The 21,868-nt window shown below is 44.2% G+C and overlaps 1 protein-coding gene across 2 annotated transcripts; it reads right to left on the minus strand.

Moving 5' to 3' along the window:
- Positions 1-339: 339 nt before the first annotated feature.
- Positions 340-21,441, minus strand: A1CF (APOBEC1 complementation factor). Of its 2 annotated transcripts, none has more exons than XM_009483974.2 (11): positions 21,343-21,441; positions 17,891-18,025; positions 17,572-17,702; positions 15,867-16,105; positions 12,480-12,644; positions 8,885-8,982; positions 7,706-7,976; positions 5,978-6,162; positions 3,660-3,796; positions 2,867-3,000; positions 340-491 (listed from the first exon to the last, which is right to left on the minus strand). In XM_009483974.2, the coding sequence occupies exons 1-11, from the start codon at positions 21,439-21,441 to the stop codon at positions 340-342; spliced, it is 1,746 nt and encodes a 581-aa protein (XP_009482249.1). The 2 variants fall into 2 exon arrangements, with proteins under 2 accessions (XP_009482249.1, XP_009482248.1); XM_009483973.1 differs by having other exon boundaries at positions 5,978-6,186.
- Positions 21,442-21,868: the final 427 nt, after the last annotated feature.

The following is a 21,868-nucleotide window of genomic DNA, read 5'->3' on the forward strand; positions in this document are numbered from 1 at the left end:
GTTGCTTGTAAACACACATACAATGGTGTGTATGTATATATACATATATATACACACATATGTATATCCACACACCTGAGAACCACTCATTTTCTGGGCTGAGATTTTTCTTTCTAGTGTGAAAATCTGATATTGAGCAATTTTTTTTTCTTTCATTTCTCCTTTCCCCCCTACTATCCTGTTACGAAACTAAAGAACTACAAGAATGAAACTCCAACTAAAATCTAACTTTAGGCAACAGATTAGTTTAAAATCATGAGGGTGTAAGAATTACCAGACTGAGATTTTTTTTTTTTTCCTGCCTGTGCTCAATTTAAGGGAACTTCATTAAAGACAGGATTAAAATGCTCCGTAGCCATCACTGCGTGCAGCAACTGCGAAGGCGGGGTAGGCTTCGTAGGCTGCGTACGTCGCTAAATCTTGTCCCATAGTCACTGCTTGTTTGAGCTGAGTGGCTGTGACGGTTGCGGCTGCGTTAGCAATGGTATATCCTGCAGGGGAAAGGAGGGAAAAAAATGCAGATTAATGAAAAGATGTTCAAAACTCACCATCACCTGATAATTTTTGATGGGAAGACTTTGCTGTCTTGGGAATGATTCATGGGAATGATGTAGGGAGCAATGAGTTTGTGAATGGGAATAATCTAATTAAATTAAATAGGTCATTTCTGGCATGTTTTTTCTCCATGTTAAAGGTAATAAAAGAAGCTGGAAAATTAATGCATTTGCTCACCTATTATGTGTTAAACGTTCTGCTTGAAAAATGCCCCTCTCTGTTGAATATTTTTTCCTTAGGCTTCGATTATTTCTGAGCTAAGAGGGTGTTAATGGTGCTCTGTACACGTCCTCCCACGCATGGCATGGGTAGGACAAGAAAATGGAGTAATATAGGGGAAACCTGGTCTGGTTTCATAGAGAAAATGTGACTCTGATACCCTTCACAATCAAAATACATGCAATTCAGGACAGCCATGTTAGAGAGGAGGGAAACTCCCTCTAGGCAATATCAGGGAGAAAATATTTAGTAAACTGGATTTTTTTTTTTTCCCCATCAGTTTCTAATGGAAAATGTGGTTTCAACACTTCAAAATTTTCCACGGGAAAATGTTAGCTTTGCTGATTTAAAATGAATCACTGGGAAAACAAACCTCATTTGGGGCTGGTTTTTCTGAAAGCAGGGTATAGCATCTTGTTGACCAGACCACAATATTTTGTTGTGAAAGAATCAGGAATGAAGACAAAGCCCAAATTTGGGACGAGCAGCTGGGGTACCCATTGGCTCTGCTGGACCAGGCTCTGCTGCCAGCCTACATCTCCCAGGCTCCAAAATCTCCGACCGACCAGCTGGGCAATGGGATCAACTCAAGGTCAGTCACAGCCAAGGTCCTGTGGGGGAGTGGAGATATTGGGCAACTCTGAGAGCACTTTACCTTGTTGAAGGTGTTACCTTACAGGAAAACATGAGAAATTTGCTATAATTTGAGTACCGTAGCTGCTCCAAGTATCTTCTTCGCGTCAGCAAAGCAAGGTGCAACATTGAATAGGAATTGAGAAATGTGTCATTTAAAGCATGTCTGCCACCATCATAAGAGAAATGAGCTGCTACCTGGGCATGGCCCGAGCTGAGCTGGGCTTCAGCAAGACCTGATCAAGGACCAGTGTGTGTTGCAAGCAGAAGCTTTAATGTATGTCAATTTGTTGAGTTTCCAAGACAAATAAATAAGGGTGGATGAAAGAAAAAGGAGAGATTATAATTAAGCAGTAAGTGGAGACTGGATTCAATAAAGAGCCCATTTGGTTTCCATGCTGCGGAAGCCTGCACAAACCCAGACAAATTGATTTTTCTGTGGCTTTTGCGGACTCCTGTGGCAGGAAGCCGGATAGATTTTTTTTTTTTTTTTTTTTTTTTAAAATCCATCCTTGAGACACTCCAAACAACTCAGTAGTACTGACTAATGCATTCCTCATGTGCAGTTTGGCATGCTTTGCTCCCACTACATCAGAATAATGGTCATGCTGGAGAGCACAGTAAATGTAATGCCTGCGAGCTGGATTCCTGCTCCCAGCCTGTGTTTCCCAAGCTGTTTTGGGTAGTTGCAAGAGCTGTTGAGTATGAATTCCCAAACTGGATAAAAAAAAACTTCCAGTGGGGGTGTGAGAGCTGGGATCAGATCCTAGATTTTACAGTTGAGTAATTCCTTTGGCAGATGAAATCCAAAGTGTTGGTTCAAAAGGAGCTGGGGGTGCTGGGGAAGACGGATGGACTGAGAATCAATCAACCATGCAATTTTGCAGTGAGGAATTTCTACTCCATCCTGGGTGGCATCAGCCAGATCGTAGCCAGCAGGTCCAGGGAGGGGACTCATCCCAGATCTGACACTGGGGATGCCAATTCTGTATCCTGCATCCTATCAGGGCTCCCAGTTGAAGGGAGGCATCCACAAACTGGAAGGAGTGGAGGGGTGGCGCATATCTGGGATGGGGCCCTGAGCAGTGAGGGGATCCCCATCCTTGGACACAGCCCCAACTCGCCTGGACGCAGCCCCAAGCAACCTGTTGTATCTGCAGCATTGACCCTGCTGGGAACAGGGTTGGACCAGAGACCCCTCCCACTCTGGTGCCTCAGCCTGAGTTGCTCTGTGGTACGTACAGCGTAATTTGGGTAGTCCTGACATAGAGGTAGATTACTATATAAGCAACAAAGATGTCATACACATAAGTAACATGAGACAAGATAGACGCGCGTGGGGGAGCACAGCCAGGTCTGTCCTCAGTGGCCAAAAACCGGTTCATTCTTGACATCCACAAGGAAGCAGCAGGAAAACTAATATTCCAGGAGACCTTTTGCTGTACAGACCTTCCCATACCTGGAAAAGCTGGTGCTGCAGGAGGCACCTCGGCTCCCTCCGTGGGAATCCCCAGTGTCTGAAGGGTGTATTCTGCTGCGTAGGTTTTGGCTTCATCGATATAGGCACTGAGCTTGGGTGGTGTGAAGGGATGTCTGTGAGTACAGCAAAATGTTAGCTTGGGTTTTTTTTCTTTTCTCTAGGACTTTCCTGCAAGATGTTTTGATCCACTCATAGATGGCACCATCCCACATATCGAATGGAAACATTATTTTACTGTGCTGCTGCATTAACAACAGTACTCTCCTTGTAGCAGCCTGGTTTCATTTGCTGAGTTTATCGGCCCTGGGTCTCATTTCGGACACAACATCCTTTCAGAGCATGTTGTGCATTTTCAATCCAACAGAAAGCCTGCTGCAGTCTGGGTTTTTCTTTAAAATACACAGCAAACAATGTTTTAGGTCAGAAATGTTTAGAATCATATTTGGAGCTGAATTATCAGCGTGTTCTTTCAAGCTGCTTTCTTTTTCCCACAAGATGTAATGTAAGCTTTATTTTTGTACTAAAAAGCACCCTTTTGCCTAATTATTTCTGGCTTTCTGTAGTCTTTGCACCACCAGAGAGAGAGCACCAAGCATGGCAGACATCACTATCAGTCTACTTTAGTTTGTGGATATTTTTCTCCATAATATATATTTTTTTAAAAAAAGGAAATAGAGACCTGTGCAACTGTATTTTGAAGAGAGATGCTAGATGAAATGCCATTTAAAAAAGAAAAATCCTGAAACCCAGAAAACCTCAAATATTTACGTACATGGTGGGGTTCTGGCTGGCGAGGGCAGGGATGGTGATTTTGTACAGGAAGAGCTGTCTTTGGTCTTGGCCAATTGCAGAGTGGAGCTGGTAAACAGGCTGTCCCCAGTTGTTTTTATGGCAGATTTCTTCTAAGATCTAGAAGGGAGAAAAGGGATTTTTGCTCAGGTTAATTGCTCCAGCCCTGCGCTGGTTAGCTTCCTTCCCTCCAAAGGGTTTTCAGGGGTATTGTGGCAGATTCCTCAAGGCTTAGCAAAAAAAAAAAAAAGAAAAGGTAGACGGGATACTACATTCACCTTGAAGTATAAGATTCATCTGAACGTTTTATACTTCAAAAATCCATTTAATTCCTGAAGTTAATTATTACCCCCGTTAAATTGGACATCTTTGTCCTTTTGCTGATTAGCTGTTTTATTCTGGTATCGGTGTGGTTTTCTTTGAATTCTCCCCAGAAGCTCTATCTGTTTAACAGTGCTAAAACACTAGGGTTGCATTCATCTTCACTGCTCTGTTGCCTCCCTGGTTTAATGGGTTGCAGTGCATGAAAAGTCCGAATAGTCTTTTTTTTTTTTAAAAAAAAAAAAAAAAAGAAAGAAGGCTGTGTTTCCATCCAATTAATTATACAGGCTTCAGCAAGCTATTTCTACTTGTAGTTTGAAAGAGAAATGCTGAACCATGTTGCCCCAGCCTTAGCACTGCTTATTCCATGGTAATTGGGAATCGCTGTCCGGAAATGCTCTTGCTTTAGCTTTGTATTTCTTTTTTTTTTTTACCCACTGGGTATGTGCTGTCCCAAATGGGTTGGAACACAGCGTGGTGTTCCCATGCTTCCCTGTGAGCGGTGCTCGGACCAATTGTTTTTTTCAAGTAGCTCCACCAGACCTGACACTCAGCTGAGATGTTGAGTCTTGGGGCTTTGCAAGGTTGGTCACGCTGCCAGCTAGGTCAGACCAGAGACCCCAGGTGCCTCCAACCTGCATCTTTCTGTGGTCTACCATATTTAAAATTAACACTTAATTCTATTTAAAATTAAAATGTAAAATTTAAATGTCAGTGTGGCTTTTAATTTTCTAATTGTAGCACCAACTGAAGTTTAGCACTTTGTAGTGTAAGCAAACTAGTTTATTACATTTCTTGACTATGGCAACACTTGTTCCCTGCTGTCCCAGTGCCTTTATACGGATGTTGGTTTTATAATGTTACATCAATATTTAAATCCTCAATAAGGCAGATCTACTTATTAACACTGAGCATCCCAGCTAGGCAGTGGGAACGAAGTCCATCATTCAAAGATGCTGTTGAAATGGTCCCATTGCAGCGGATGGGAGCGGCTGACCAAGTTGACAGGTATAAATGAGGCTGTCCTGTTAATGAGGCTGTTGTGAAGCAAGCTGTAGCTGTTTAAGACCTACTGTTGTGCAATAGTAGCAGTGGCGGGATTAGGGAGCTCAGCTGCTGGGAAAACATGCCCCAAAAAACTAGTGTTGCAAATGCCTGGTGTTGTTACTGCACTATTTGAAATACACGCAGTGGGGGTTTGGCATGCATGGGAAGAGGAAAAAATTAATTTCATGTGCCCTAAGGCAGTGCAGCACCACTCAGGATATTTCACCCCTCTTATATGCTGATAAAATAGAGTAAGGGGACTATGAAATTTTGCAGGGGTTGGAGGGGAACCCACTCTCCAGTTTTCTGGGGGAGAAAAGGATGTTTTCATAGACTTTGGCAAACCGGATGCTGTGGCAAGTGAAGTGTTAATAGGCAAAGAGGTGCTTCAAAATTCAGGGTGAAGTTAGTTTCTGATGTTGCTTTCAATGATGTAAGGGGAAAGGAGTTGCTGTAAGAGCCAGATCCTCAGAAACTTGGGGAATTTGTTATGGGTTTGTTGTCCTCAGCCCTCATCCATCCATCTGGATCCCAGTCCTGCACACACAACCACATCAAAAGCCTTCTTGAGCAAGCAGAGTTTCTGTGCCCCAAGCGATGCACCCTGTTTATCAAACCCATTTTGGGTGAGAATTTCTTTGCCTTCTGTGCTTTTATTGGAGTGACAGCCATAGCTGGATTTAGTTTTCCACCCATGGGTTTCTGTGAAAACTCTCCTCCAAGGGAGAGTGGATGCCATTCTGCAGTGAGGCAGATGGGTACTGCAAGATGCAACTAGTGGTATTTTATTTTCTGTTATGTCTTTTGAGATGCAAGAATGGATTTAGTTATCAGTCCCCAGTGCAGATTCAAGCAGGGGGCCGTTTTCCCAAAAACATTTTGGGCAAAGATAACCTCTGGCTGGGATATTGACTCTCTTTTTCGCGCACGTACCTGAGGAGCGAGTTTGATCCCTTGGGGCTTTAGCGTGACGTGGTTCATCGGCGTGAGCTCCATTCCTGGCAAGAGGTCGTAGAGTTTATCCTCTCCCCTCTTTTCTCCTTTGAGCTGGTATCCGCGCCCCAGGCCCGTGTACGCCAGGTAGCCGCGACCTCCCAGTCCTCTAACTCCCGCAGCCCCTACAGGTACATTCATGTAAATTTCTAGGAATGTAAGAAGGCATTAAACTGAATCAAATCACCGGAAAAAATTACCCTGATTCTTGCTGAAATGGAAAAGTTAGCCCCATTTGCCGGGTTTGGGAAGAAGATGGGCAGGAGCCCCCCCCATAACCTGTTGCTGGGATAACCCAGGCTCAACATTGACACCCTTTCTTTTTGAGCTTGTATGCCTGGATGAGTGAGGTCTTTTGGGGGAAGCCCTGCTTCTTTATGACCCAGTTTCCATCTTCTCTGGTCAGTTTTGACTTCGTGACACCTTTGTAACTGGATTTGTAGTTGAAAGGCAGAGAGGGGGCAGCTGGTACCATTTGCTAGACACCAAAGTAATTTCACTTTCTTGAAGAGTTCAGAGTTTATACAATTCCCTGGTTATATGAACCAAATTCCTCTTCTTTTTCCCCCATTACACTTCATTTTTGCTTGGGGAGCCCTACTTGGGAGTCTGGGGAGACTGCAAGGCAAGAGAGGTCTGGTGGGTTACCACATCTGCACCTTTCCCAATGCAACTTTCATAGAAGCTGGTCTCACCTGTGCAGGCAAAAACATGGGGGGCAGCAGGGGAAATTTTTTCTTCCCGTCCACTTCCTTGGGAAGAGGGAAAAATTGGCTGGTGCAGTCCTTGCCAGACCTACTGGGGTGCCACGCGGGGTCCCAGCCTGCTGTGGGACCTGGCCACGGGCTTGGTGAGACAAGCTGACTGCCACAGGTGACATCTTTGGAAGGAAGATCAAATGGGCAGATTTTTTTTTTTTTTTTTGCTAGCCCCCAAGCTTACTTCTGCACTTACCAAATGATGCTTGCAAAGATATTTAATAGGGGGGTACCTGAGCATGGGGATTTGATTTGGTCCCAGGTGTGGTCACCCAGGATCAAAGGCAAAGCCTCAGCAGCTTTCAAAAATACCCTCTGTTTTCACAGGCCGCTTATTATTAGGTTAATGATCCCCCAGAGAAGGAGTCCATCTCCTAGAGCACGCAGTTAATGGCTTGCTTGATTTCAGTGCTGGTCCCCCACCCTGCATCAGGGCAATGTGACCTCCCTGGGAAACACCATGGCTTTGGGTCGGAAAACACCAAGACTGGTAAAACTTTCCCTGTGACCTTCAAAGCAAAGAGGAAACACAGCGGAGAGCTGTGCTAGTGGCTGGTTCAGGGAGTTGGCTCTGAGGAGGGGAAAGGAAAATTGTTTTATTTGGTCTTCCCTGCTGGGGCAAAACCAGGAGGATTTGTGGTTTCTTTACGCTGGATGTAGGGCAATCTGGAAGCTGTTTCAGGCTTGCTCTGGGAAAATGGTTATTTTTTTCATGACCTGCTTAGTCTGCTGGAAGATTACTATGTCTTTGAGAAGGACAGAGATGAAAAACTGTGTTTTTTGTCCTTCTCTGAAAGGGGTCCAGCATCCAGGGCAAAGCCAACGCCCTCGACACAAGTCTAGGGAGCAGCCACCCAAACCCCGCAGGAGTTATTTTGATAAAGCCGAGTATTGGCGTGATGGGAGTTACCTCGGATGGACGGGGGCCGGATGATGCTCCTGTTGCTAAGCCCCTTGGCAGCAGGGAAGTGGAGGTTGGGGATAGCCGCATAGGCTTGGGGTGCGTAGAAAACCGGGGCACCCAGGTAGGTGGTGGCAGGGTCATACACATGTCCGAAGGCGTAGGTGTATTCTCCTTGCAGCATGGTACCTCTGCCGCCTGTGCCCCGGGTGTATCTGACGTAGCTGTCTTTGTCAACGGGTTTGGCTAACGTCACCTCAATCGGGGACCCATCCAGCACCTTCACGCCGGGGTGGTGGGGAGAGAGAGCACGGGAGAAGCACAAGCGTAAGTCTCCAAAGTGCACGGGGATTATCCTGCCTAGGGAGGCAGTGTCTCCACATGGTTTGCTAATGGGATGTGAAGATGGAGAAAACCACCCAAAAAAAGCCAAAATCTCCCTCCCACAGGTGGAAGAAGGCACTGGCTGGGTGAAGGCTTAATGTGTTGAGAGCACCCATCCCTGACCCCTGCCAGGAGAGGCTCCTTAGCTGAATTAGCACAGTTGTGAAGGCTTCAAAAGGCTTTGCTTCCCTGCAAAGTAGCATGTAAGTCAGTGAGATTATACGTGCTCCTGTGGAGAATAGCAGTAGCACTAAAAATAGGAGCAGGGTTAACACCTCTTTGGGAACAGCTCTTGCATTACAGCACTGTGAATTACATGCAGTGCAAGAAGTACTAAATACAGCAACCTCCTTGCAAATCCGCATCTGAATTTGGAGCAGATGTTTTGGGTTGACCTTGTTTGTCCCGGTTTGCCATTCACACACTACCCTGCGAGTGTTTTTGTTGGCAGACGTGGAACAAGGATGTGAGCATGAGCCAAGGGAACCATAACCCCTCGTTTGCTAGTCCTCATTTTGGCTTTGCTCGGCTTTTTTTTTTTTTTTTTTTCTGAGGAGTGAACTATAGTCTGAGCTGGGCAAACATTTAGCACAAATGCAAGGAGCAAGAAGCCAAAAATGAACAGTTTGTGCACATCAGGCTTGCTGAAAAACAAATTCAGGAGTATAAAAGCAGCCTGAGAAAAGAAAATAGGGCTAACACCTTCAGGATATTTTTGTAGCTAATAAACCAGGCAGCTTTGATTCAGCTGTGTATAAGGTACCACATATAAGCCCCACGAATTAGCATTTACAGCAGCTTTACCTTCCCATTCAAGGCTTTCATAGCTTCAACTGCATCTTCTCTTTTATTGAAGTGCACAAAGGCATAGTCTCTAATTTTCTTTACTCTCTCTACTGCACCTGCAGAAAATGTCAGAATATTAGTTGGAAATTGGTATTAGTTAGAAAATACAGAGCTGAAAGAGCAACTGTGTTGGGTTATGAGCCCTTGGAGAGCAAAGGCTGACCAAGGGTAAAAAAGCTAGAGGACAGTATCTTCTTACCTCCTAGGATGCATATACGTCCCCCTTTAGGATGGGAAAATAAATATAAAGGCTGTAGTATTTAAAGAAAAACTAGAAATACTTGGGGTCAGGCACCAGTAGGTTTCCCATTACAGTGGAGTGGTTTTCTCCTGTCCAAAATGCTCTGTTGGACGCTGCCTTTGGTCTTGTGTCTCCCTTCTGTTACAGACCACTGAGACCTGGATGGCTGAGCAGGACATGCAACAGCCCAGGATTTCATGAGCTACAGGTAACGTCACTGTGTGGTCATCATCTCCATGGTTTTGTGTGTGCATCATACATGCTACTCAGAGGCAGCTTCAGGGAAGCTGATGCTTCTGCTGTAAAACAAGGAGACTCTTCTCTTAACCATCAACTCAGGACGTTCAGCAAGGACAAACACCAAGTCCTGTCTGGGACAGAGCAGCCCCAAGCATAGGGATGGGCTGGGACCAATGGAGCAGCAGGTCCGGCCCTAAGAAACAGCCTTTCCCATGCGAGTGGGACACCCCTGGGACAGGGCCCCAGGTGGTGGGTGATCCCCATCCCTAGGGATGCCCTAATTTGCCTGGACACAGTCCCAATCAGCCTGCTGCAGCTGTGGCGTTGGCCCTGCTGGGAGCAGCATTGAGCTGGAGACCCTCATCCTGGAGCCTCCAGCCTGAATCTTTCTACACCTCTGTGGTTACCCACAAAAATTCAAATGTAAATGGCTTCTTGTTCTTCTTTTCTATGTCCATACTCTACAGCTTTTCCTTGTCAGCTGTTCTGCTACTGGGAACTTCTTGGCACTGAGATACTCAGCACTAATAAGTTTGTCTCCAAAATAACGACACCAGTCCTATTCCCCGCGGTTGCAAGCTTTAGACATCTACCTTTTCTTCTCTAATTGTTCATCTTCCCTACTCCTGTGGGTTGGGAAGCACATCATTAACCAGCCCAGCCACTGAGACTGTAACACCCCCAAAGATATCCTTTGGAAATATGGCTAAGGGATGCTGAACGACTCTTCTGTTGGCTTCTTACCCTTTAAAGCTGAACAGGTGCACAGGGAAATGTCATACTGCTGCAAAAAGCACATACTTAAATAACTGCAGGAGAAAAATGTATTTCTTCAGAGTTCAGGGGGAGTCATTAGGAGCTCCAGCGGGCTAAATAAAGCCTGTCCCAGCCTAGAACCTGAGCAGCCTGCACGTCTTCAAAATGACACCGGAATGGTAAGTAGCACTTTGTGTCCTTCTGGGATTGGAGGGTGATTCTCTAAGCCCAAAGTTATGGGAGTTATATGCTGATGCCTTGTTTACAAGTCAAGGCTTTAATGAACATTCTGTGTTCTGAAAAATCCCCCTTCTGCCTCCTTGAGAGTGCTCTGTCTTACTGATCCTCGCTCGAGCCCAAAATCTTGCTCTTCCCCGCTTCTGTCTCTGCTGGGGCAGAGCAATGTGATACCCACCCTCGGGTCATCTCCATGGAGAGGCTGTCCGTGTGATGTTACAGGGGGGATATTGTCCCCTTCAGTACATTTGGAAAGCACAACCTTCCTGCTGGAAACTTTGCCAGGGATGAGGATTTTTGCCAAAATCTCTAGGTAGTGAGGGTAGGGCTTTTCAGTGAGACAAGTGATGCAGATCTCTATAGAAGTCATCCAGCACTGAATTTGGCACAGATTTAAGGGGTGATGCTTGTACTATATTATGACTTGAGATGCATAAGAAGCATTCCTGGTAGTGTCTATGGAGCCTGTAGCGATGTGGCGATTGATCTGTCACGGGGACCTCTGGATCGTAACTCCTTTTGTTAGGATCATTTTTTATTGGATGACTTGTTATTGTCAAAACAGCTTCTTAATGCCCTGGATCAAATTGTACACTTCAGGCAAGCAGAGTACTGAAATGCGGCACAATGAATAAGACAGATAACTAAAGCGGGGGGAAGTGAATCATTTCAGATCATTGCTGATGTTTTTGATTGTAATCTCACTATAATTTAAATTGCATTTGCTCTTCCCGAAGCTCAAGCTTTGCTGCTCTGATGCACATTTTTTTTTTGAAAGCATGGCACAGCTTTAAAAAAGGCATTCCTGGTTTTATCCACAATGAAGATGTCCATTTAAAAAAATCAAAGGAATTTCCAGCATGAGAAGTAAAACGATAAAGCAAAAATCAAAAACTACACAGATCTTCTGTTGTTGTACTAGAAAACTTGTCTTCAGAGCAAAGCAGATGACTGTTACCAAAGTGTCAAAGGGGCATAAATGTATTTCTGGGGAGTGCAAGCAGTTCAACATTCAGGAGCAAAACTGGGTAAATAAAAGGAGGAAATAGTTAAGAGAGTGGGATGATATATATTTAACTCAGGGGTAAAATCAGACCTCTAACAGCTTGATGGTGGCTAAAAGTATTAGCCAGAAACATTAGAATGACAGAAAAGACTTGTAAGGAAACCCCGTAAAGACCTTTGCATTGCAGCCTAGTACAGAAAAAGAAATGTATAGAGCAGAAATGAAAAGTTAGTGAAGGAAAAATGAAGCTCTGTAGTGTATTTAAAAAAAATAATAGAAGGAAGTTAATAGGAACGAGATGAAAGGCGATTTCACATTGCCAAGCATAAGTTACTAATGCCTAATGGACTGTGTGGTTGGGAGAGCTGCAGAAATGTGTTATTTTTACTTTGTTGGTTTTGGGTGGAATTTCCTAAAGCTGGAGCAATTCAGAAGTAAAATCTTCTTTGAAAGCCAGCAGGATTTTTATTCCCAACAAATCTACTTGCTTTTTGAAAAATCTCACCCTAAGTGCATGTAATATACGCCACGAAGGAACACTGTCATATTATGTGTTAAATCATAAGCACTGATTATTCACAAATTTACAGAAGAATGGGGGTGGTGGGGTGTTGTATGAAAATGATAGAAATCAGAATTTACATAGATAAAAAGCATTTGTATTAAATCACTCTATTTCTATCGTCATCCCTTTCCATAGAAGAAGAATGCTGCAATCACCCAGCTGTTTCACCAACTCTCTCTTTTAAAGAAAGACAGAAATGATTCAAAATAATTTTTATGACACAAGCAACCCCATGCAGAGCTTTGGATCTCTTCCAGTTGCCAGTCACCCTAAAAAGGTTAGCAGTGGTGTTAGCTGGAAATTAAGCAGCCCTTAATGGGATGACATGATGTGCATGTTGGGTGGGACCCTTCACCCTAATGATGATTTTTGTGGCTTTACACATGAACAATTTACAGGGGAAATCCAATTATTTTGGTTTCTTCCTTTGACATTTTATGAATGGAGAAATATTTCCATTTGCAGCAGCAGTACTTATTTAGGAGATACCATGTCAATGGGTTCCTACCTGGTTTGATGTTGTTGAACTCCTTTTCTATTGTCTCTTCAGTGGTCGAGAGCATGAGGTTCCTCACGTAGAGAATTTTTACTGATGACATGGTGTCTTCATCCACCTCCACTTCTGGTTCTGCCCAGTCAACAGCGATAGGGTGTCCCCACAACTGGATCCTTCCTTTAAAGGAATTGGCATGGTCAGTGTCAGACAGGCTTTGGTTCCTCTTACTTCTGCTCAGAGACTATTTCACATGCAGTATGAACAGCAGAATAGGCCAATTCTACAAACGGGACCAAAATAAGCCTTTCTTGCTCAAAGCACGGCTGCTTCGTTAACTCATTTCCAAAAGCAGATGGTCACACTTTAGGCGTGCTCCTGCTAATACCTTAGATGCCTGCAGAAATGCAGCCTCCAGAATTAAAGACGTGAAAATATGGCATGATTCACTAACGTCTGCGTTCCCTGGAGTTCTCTCTAAAGGGAAATATTTTAATGAACTTATAAAAATCCCCCTTGGCTGCAAAAGTTTTGTTCCCTAGATAATAGGAAAGGGATGCAGAAGTCCCAGCTGGATGAAATGAAATAGTAAAAGCAAGGATGTCTCTGTGTGGAAGTATTTGAAGTCATATGGTCCCTGCTGGGGGAAGTTGCAGCAGAAGTAGTAGAAAGGAGTGACACAAAAAGTAACAAGGCATAAAACAGCGTGTGGGTGTGGAGGAGAAGCTCATGGGCTCTGTACACACATGGGATCGAGCCACTGAGGGGCAGAGAATAAAAAGAGCAAACAAAGAGGTTGTTAAAGGCCATGTTGTCGCCATGTTATCACACTGGGGTCCGTAATCATTTGCATTGAGTCACCTAATCTGTTAAGTAATTGATTAGTCAATTAGTGATGTTTAATATGTAATGAAACCTGACTGGCACAGTCTTGTTTCAAAGGTGTGGGAATCGCAGTGATGAGCAGCAGGATACCAGGTAAGGCAGAGGGACATCTACATAGTGATGGTTTCTTCACCTCCTGTATTCTCCAGATGGCAATGATACCTCTTTCCTCCTCTTTTTCTTCCCTGTTCCTTCTGCACATTTTGCAGGGAGATCGTCCTCCCTTCAGGAGTGGTTGAAATCTGGCCACCCGCTAATATCCAGAGCCCGAAATTTCATGTGCTCTATCTGTGGCCCACTTTTTCTCCAACAATTTTAATTGGCCCAGCAGCTAATTCTTTGGATGTAGAGTAGGGACCATTTTCTGTCTTAGCAGCATGGTAAGTGCTAGATAGTCCTTCCAAATAATGAAATAGAAAGTCCACCTCTTCTGCAAACATCCCCCAAAGAGTAAGTGGGTCTTTCTCTGTTTTTGTCTTTCTTTCTCTCTGATCTTTATGACATGAAGATTGAGTCCTCCAAGGCCTTAATTATGCTAAAACCTGGAAGAAACCTGGGGATGCCTATGCCAGTAGAGGGAAAATGAGAATCCTGCAAAACATTTTTGGAGAGATCTAAAAAAAGGCATCCTCTCTTGCATCTCCACTTGGATAACCCATCTAAGATGGGATGGGAGCTCCAAACCAGAGAAAATTAGAGGGCAAGTGTAGAATTCAGAGACCTGTTTTTCTGTATTGGAAGTGAAAATTAACAAACTAAATGGAAAGAGGCTGCTTCCTGCTAGGAAGGCTCATGAATGAGCCGGGATTTGTGGAGAGAGGTTGGGCTGATGCTCAGCTTTCAGCGCTGCCCAGTCTGACTTGGGCTGTTAGTGATCAGAAATAGAGAGATGGCTGCTAATGGCAGCCAGCTGAAAAGAAAGGTCATGTGCCCCTTTCTGAATCGCCATTTTTCTGTTCAGTAGTGGAAATAATGACCTGGCTGACTTGCAGCAAAGGAGCTAAGCTTGGTGCCTACGCTAGCCTCTTGTTAAAACCCAGTCTTCCTCCACCCTCCTGTTTAACCAGGAAACAGGACAAAGTTTTCATAAAAAGCATCTTCCTTTTCGAGCATTTCTGTCATTCTACAAAGCTCCCTCAAAGAGCAGTGAGGTTCAGAGTAAAGGAAGTGTCTTGATAATGATATTCAGTCTCACATTCATCCAATGCATCAGCTGGAGACACAGTCAGTTCTGGCTTGAAACTTTTTTCAAGTTCCTCCCGTATGTTTGCAACATCAGAAGACTCTGGCTCCTGCTCAGGCCTTTGAAATTCCTCAAACTGTTTACCAAGATGTCCCTGAATTGGAAATCACTAGCACATTGCACATGTCTGTTCAGGGCTACATGTTCGTTCCATCTGTCTCACTGTCTTTGCTCAGGATTTCAAGTACTCTGCTCCCTCAAGGCTGCCATCGGCAGCTGTGGCTGTGCCTGCTCCTTCCATCGTTCTCAATATAGAAACCATGGAAATGTTGTGCTGAAGCACAGATCAGCTGAATGTTCTCTCACAATCAGGGAGATGCTAAGCTGATGCAGAAAATGCAGAATAAAAGGAAAAATAGTCAGTGTGAGATATCCCACAATAGCTAAGTGTGCTCGAAATCATGCTCATTTTTTTACAATAAGAAAAAAGGATTTCAATTACTCGGGATGTTTCATGGGCTGTTGTATAGAAAGGGTGAAAGAAGGTTGGTGGGTTATGAAGACGTCTCAAAACAGGTTTATTGGATTCTTTCACCAGCAAGCGAGCTGAGTTTGACAAAGCAGTGCAGGAGCTGCTGAGCATAAGAAAGCATGAGAAAATTAGTGAAATCACTGCAAATGCACTTAATGTTGACTCCTTCATCTAACACCTGCCAAACCTCTCTCTGTTTCACAATGGTCTTTGAATGTCCCCCAGCACTAAATTGCATAGGCTTATTCTTTATATTGTTTAAATCCTAAAGCAATTCCTCATTTGAAATTTTCTTCACACATGGAAAATACCCATTTTCAGGAACATCCTCAGTACATTCTCAAGACTGAATATGTTCTTAGATGTTTTCCTGAGCGGTTGTCTCTGAGAGGCCATAACTGAGACTATATTTTATATATAACCCAAGATAACCACAGGATAACACATATCCTACAACAGAGCTGTATGGGTACACACAGCTAAATCCAGCTAGCTGTATTTTGAATAAATTCAAGCTCCTAAATGAAAAGCATGGATAATGAGCATGGTGCTACATCACGATCTGTAGTGAATCTCTCACCCTGCACCCTAGAGCCAGGGAGACTCCATCACCCAGCCACGGTGTATTGGGGTCCCTCCTTGCTCCGAGTGTCTCCAGCAGCTGAGAGGAGAAAACCCAAGCAGCGTTTGCTTCCTTGGGTACCTGGGTCCTCTGGAGACCCCGGTCTCACTGCAGCATAATGTGTACATAGGTGACCCCTGAGATGAAACCATCCCTACCACCCTCACCATCTGTACTAACCTGGGAGCAATTTTCTCCTGGCCATGGCTGCTGCCCGATGGCTTTCATATTCCACAAAAGCAAAACCCCGGTTTTTGGTTTTATCAGCTGCACTAGGGTAGACAATGACATCCACAACTCCGTCTGTGACTTTCTTCATCTCTGCTAAAATTTCCTCCCTCTTCTTCGTTTTGGGGATCCCTCCCACAAACAGGCGACAGTTGTCCACACTGGCACAGACTCCAAGGAGACGCCCATTCCTGAGTAGAAACAACATTGTTCATTTGTTAGGAGTCAAGATCAGTTCTCAAAGAGAGGAAAAATTTAAAATAAACCCCCTGTCTTGTCCCAAAACACAAGGTCAAACACAAGGCCTCCTGCTCCTCCAGCATATGTTGTTTGGGATATTCAAGCGGTCTTGCTCAATGCAAGAGCTAACATGAAGGCTGCCACTCTGCTAAATTTGACATCAAAGTAAGACAGCACAGTTGAAGTGAAGGATTTGAGATCAGGGAGAAACCAAAGCCAAATTTTGCTTTTGCTTCCTGGGATTCTCCCTTTTGCTATTTGCAAAAACGGCTGCTACCAGGCAACTGTACCTACCACCCATGGTCACAGCAGTGACTCTTGTGTCGCTATCAGTATAAGCCAGGATTTGTTGTGTTCACCAGTGACTTGTAGCTTCCCAGTCACCATTGGGCCTCATGACTGAGGTTTTGGGGAAAGAAAATCCCTTGTCATTGAGAAACAGCATTTGGGGGCTTACTGATGCCAACTGTTGAGCAGACCCCAAAGTAAAAATTTGCTTACATGCACTTTGCTTACCTCTTCGTGGTCCAAATACCTCTTGCAGGTCTTGAGAAGTTAAAAACTTCTTTAGAGGAGTCTTTGGAACAAGGGAAGTAAGCAGAGGGGGTGGAGGTGGATGAAGCCTGATCTTTAAGATATTTTAACCTCTGATACAAATCACATTTCCAAGCCCTCCCTGTGTGCCTTGTGACCTGCTCATCCTTAGGGTTGCTAGTAAAGCAATTCATAACCCATCTTTTTTTATTAAAAACAAACCTGAAAGCCATAAAATTGCCAGAATGGTTTATCTCTAAATGCTTCTAAGCAAAGGCATCTACTCATCCCACTTTGAACTGGAAAAAAAAATTAAGTGTAGTTGTAATCAAAACAAAACATATTCATAGGCCCAGATGTTGTTGATTTCTGGGTGTTTTGTTCCCAATTTTTAGTCACAAACATGAGGGCTTTTTCTGTTCCTATCTATTAGGAAATGTCACTATATTGCCAATTGGTTTCCATCCTATTTCACCATTTTTTGCAATTGCTCTGTCTCCCAGAACATATCTGCAGTATAGGTCACAAGAGAGACTGTGAATAGGAATAAATCAACCAAAAAACCAGCCCAGAGGGCAACATGAAATAAACAGCAATGGTTAGGCAAAAGTTAATTTGATCCAAAGCAAAGTATTTTTTCCAAAGTTCTGGTAGGGTTTTTTTTTGGTAAAGAAGAAATTTCTTGCGAAAGATTTTGGTTCTGATGAGTCCTACATACTGCCTTTTTACTATGGCATAAAACAATGACTGCACAGGGATGCAAGAGGTGATTTCCTCTTAAAGCTTAGGTATCTAAATAACATTCCTCTGGGCTGTAAGGAAAAATATGCGTTACATAACAAAATAGATTTAATGTTGAGGTGAAGATGTATGCCATGCTTACCTAATTTCATAATTATTGAGTTGCTTTATTGCATTCTTCGCCTCCTGTTTATTCGAGAAGGTCACAAAGGCGTAGCCCCTGTTGTTGCCGTTAAAGTCCATCATCATTCTCATTTCGTAGATTTTGCCAATCTGCAAATAGAAAGAAAAAGGTTTGTCAGCAAGGCAGGAGGTGTTTAAGCAAGACTGGGTGCTTCCTTGGCTATATCATGTCAGAGCTCCACCAGTAGCCTGGGCCAAATCATCTCCCGTTCAGCCTTGAAATGAAGCTTTGATCATCACTGACCTCTGCAATACAACTACCTGCCATGAACTCTTACTTTTTCACACAGTGGTATAAGTTCATCTTCAAAGAGGTCTCGGGGCAGTTTCCCAATAAAGATCTCACACCCCCGCTCCGGCGGAGGGCCATCCCAACCAGGTGGTGGGCCTCCGTATTTCCTCTGCCCATTTTCCTGCCATGGAGAAAAATAAAAGAATGGTTTAGACATAGATTTTAAATGTGGATGTAACTAACCCCTTCCCAGGGAATGACGATTTAGACATGCTCTGTTACCAGTGGGCTGGAGACAGACTCACTCCTTCCCTTCAGGGAGCAACTCTTTACAGACTCATCAGAGATAACGTAGCATGCGTTGGCTGCCCCACTGCCATATCTATACTGAAAGGCTTTGATAACCCAGTTAGTATGCTGGAGATGTACTGGAGAGGGATCTGGTTTGTACTAGCTGGGTTTTGCTAAGGAACATGCATCAGTGTATGTTCTGTAACTCAGTTGCTACTTCAGATGTCCAAGATGGAGACAGTTGAATACCTCTGTGGACTGTGTGTTAGTTGTGGACTGCGCAATATAACACTTGCAAAATTTATAACTTCTCATGATTCTTCATAAACATTTATTAGCAATGATATTGCCTCTTATTTTAGTAATTGAAGGAGAGCTTCCTACCCTACAGACCAAAGAAAAGATCATAGATACTGGAAGGATCGTGTTTAAGAGCAGAAAGACTTCCCAAAAGCAGAAGGCATCTGGACCTCAGAAAGTGCTAACACGGGGGAAAGTGGGGATGAAGGTAGAAATTTGGAGAGAAACATGGACAGAGTGAAAGGGGCCAGGCAGGGAGCCCAAGGCACCATTGGTAGTAGGTGATGCTGGAGCTGCTCAATGCCTGTGAAAAAGATGTTTGTGCCAGCAGCTGGGCTTAGCGAAGAGGTAGCAATGCTTGGCACAAGGCGTGGTGAGGACCCAGGCCTGGAGATGGGCATGGAGAAATGGTGCACCCCAATGCCCACCCCTTCCTACACCCAGGAGCGGTGAAGCTCTTTCTCTAACTGTGCTGGGCATTTTAGAGGGAACCCAGCAGGGGAGGAGGTCTGGGCAGAGGAGGTGACAGAAGCAGCCCCACAGGGGGGACAGAGGAGGGCCATCGATGGTGGGAGGCCATGCGAGGGGCAAAACATGATGACTGCCTGCCCAGGAGTTTCTTTAGGCAGGGAACAAGTCTTGGCCCCAAATAATATTCGAAGATGTGAAGACCAGCCAACATTTCCTCTTTTTGCTATGTTTTTGCTAGGTGAGTGTGTCTCTGTTATCTTCTATTTTTAATCATCTTTTCTGTATTTCTTGTTTTTCTTCTTCCCTTCATTCTCATGCTTGCTTTCTTTCTTTTCTTTCTTTTCTTTCTTTTCTTTCTTTTCTTTCTTTTTTTCCTTCCTTCCTTCCTTCCTTCCTTCCTTCCTTCCTTCCTTCCTTCCTTCCTTCCTTCCTTCCTTCCTTCCTTCCTTCCTTCCTTCCTTCCTTCCTTCCTTCCTTCCTTCCTTCCTTCCTTCCTTCCTTCCTTCCTTCCTTCCTTCCTTCCTTCCTTCCTTCCTTCCTTCCCTCTCCTGTCCTGCAGCAATGCCCTGCTCCCAGAGGATCTGGGACTCTTGTCATTTTTCTATTTTTGGTTCCCTGATTATTTCTGTAGCCATTTCCCACTCAGGGATTATTCCAGGCAAGTGAATGCCTGTACATCTGACTTATGAGGGAGGCCTAAAGCATGTAAGCAAACGGGGATCCTTGCAGGAAAATAAGAATATACCACAAGCTCTTTCGGTTTTCCTGAACCTATAACAGGCCCTAAATTATCCATGCTCACTCCTGTTTTTCTAAATGTTTTTAGCATAGTGGTGGAGTCACAGGGATATTTGAATTTATGAATGAATTCTTACAGCAAATCTAACAGGAAGACCATGATGTTTCAGGCTATTTTTCTTCCCCCAGTTTTCCTGAACTGAGCACATTGCTGGCATGGGATTTTTCTGTCTCTCAAGCCATTTGTTAGGTGAAGACAAAAAGTGACGGTTGTGTTTTGTGTTGTTGCAGTCATCTGCGATCTTCACTGGCGTGTCAGCTGGAGGAAATGCTAAGCTCATCGATAATGGTCTAAAAATGGTGAGAGGGGTCTTACTGTCGCACATAAAGCCAAGTGAGAGATCATCAAAGAGTTCTTTTTTTTTTATTTTGTTAATGTCTGTGGGAGCTGGTGTGCGAGGAGACACAGCAAGAAATAAAGTCTTTCCTCAATCTGCAGTAGCTTCATTTGTGGCTTGAAGGCAGCGTCTCAACAAATTCATCTTGACAAGGTGTCTGGAGGGAAGGAGGACTTCATCATCCACTTCACAAAGCTGAGTGACCCTGGCGTGCATTGAGGAAGAAAGTGTTTGACTGCACCAATAGATAGGTTGGAAGAAAAGCCCAAAGACATGTGGAAAAGGAAATCAGGAGGGGGGAAAAAACCAAAAAGATAAAATAGTAAGCTTGCAATGGAAAAGGTAGGGAGAAAGAAGATGTTGAGGGGTATGTGTGGGGGGCTGGGGGGCTGGGGATTGAAATCTGTGGTTTAGGAATGAGCTATAGCCAGATATGACAGTTTGAAAAACTGGAGACCAGGATAAAGGAAGCCACAGTAAATATAATACATAGAGAAGGTATTTATCTTCTGGGTCAGATACAGCAGAAAGCTTCGTCAAGGGCAACAAACCCAGCTGCTGGTCTGGTCCTGGGGCGCACACAGGATTAAGGGCTATAGGAAAATGCTTTTTCCCAGGAGCCTCAGTTTTTGCTTTGAGCTGTTGTGCCCTCTAGTGCTGTGCAAAGCAAGGCAAAGTTCAAGGCATCCACCTGCCTAAAATTCAGTGTTTTCAGTTACTTCTTCCAGGATGCAAGGGCCGTCATATTGGTGCACAACGCTTTTGAAAAATTAGCTGGTTTTGGTCATGCTAACTGAGAAAGACTTCTTCAGATGGCTCCTGAAGAACATGCCCTGTCTCCACCTCCCCTAACCAGAGGAGGCGTTGCACATGGAGATCTTGAAGACTAAACTGGGAGCAAACCTTTGGTGTTTGGGCAGGTGAGGCACCTGCCTCACCTTCGCTTGTTCAGGTGCAAAGACCTGTACAAAAGGCAGATCTGGTGGTGATGTGTTGGACTTCCTATGGCCAGCTCTGGACCTATGCTCTTCTGAAACTTTGTTTGGTTTTTTTTTTCTGCCCTTGTCATAATTTGTCATTGGGCAAAGAATTCCTGGAGGAATAAGGTCCCGTGTCATAAAAGACAGCATCTATTACATGTAGTTATGTGCAGCACGTATGTTAGAGAAAAACAGAAGAAGAAGAATGAACAAGGAGCGCTTCATGCACACGGGTTTGCTGCTCAAGCCCCCGATGCAACGCATCGCTTCAGGATGAAACCAGACACTGCACACAAAAGGATGTGACCGTGAGTTCGTACCTGGATCAAATTATATCCCGTTCGCTGAATTAACGCACGGAGGGCGGCTTCTTTCTGTGTGCCGGTCAATCCATCCCCGGATTTGTGATTTGATTCCATTGTGAGTGATTATCAGCAAAAAATCAGGTTAATTAGGGGTGCTCACTGCAATCAAATTTAAGATAAATTAAATAAATTAATACGGCTAGGAGGAGAAGGTCCACCCTCCTGAGAAAGTTAACAGGATCATTCTTCCTAAATCAGTTATTTTGAGATAAAAGCAAAACAAAACACCACAGACTGTGGTAAAAGCAAAAATAATCCCCTCATGTTGCCTGAAAATAAATAATATTTAAACCCACAGTCAGATTTTGGACAGCACTCCAGTGAGATGCAGAGGGATATTGTAACATATTGGCGCACGTGTCTTAGGAGGCAAACACACGTAAAATGCCTAATCCTGTGCGGAGTACATGACAATGAGTCCTTCTTGCCATTGCATCCCACTGATGCTGGGAAAAAGACCTTGTACAAGCCACGTCCGGCA

Source organism: Pelecanus crispus, chromosome 10, assembly GCF_030463565.1.
Source record: "Pelecanus crispus isolate bPelCri1 chromosome 10, bPelCri1.pri, whole genome shotgun sequence".
NCBI lineage: Eukaryota > Metazoa > Chordata > Aves > Pelecaniformes > Pelecanidae > Pelecanus > Pelecanus crispus.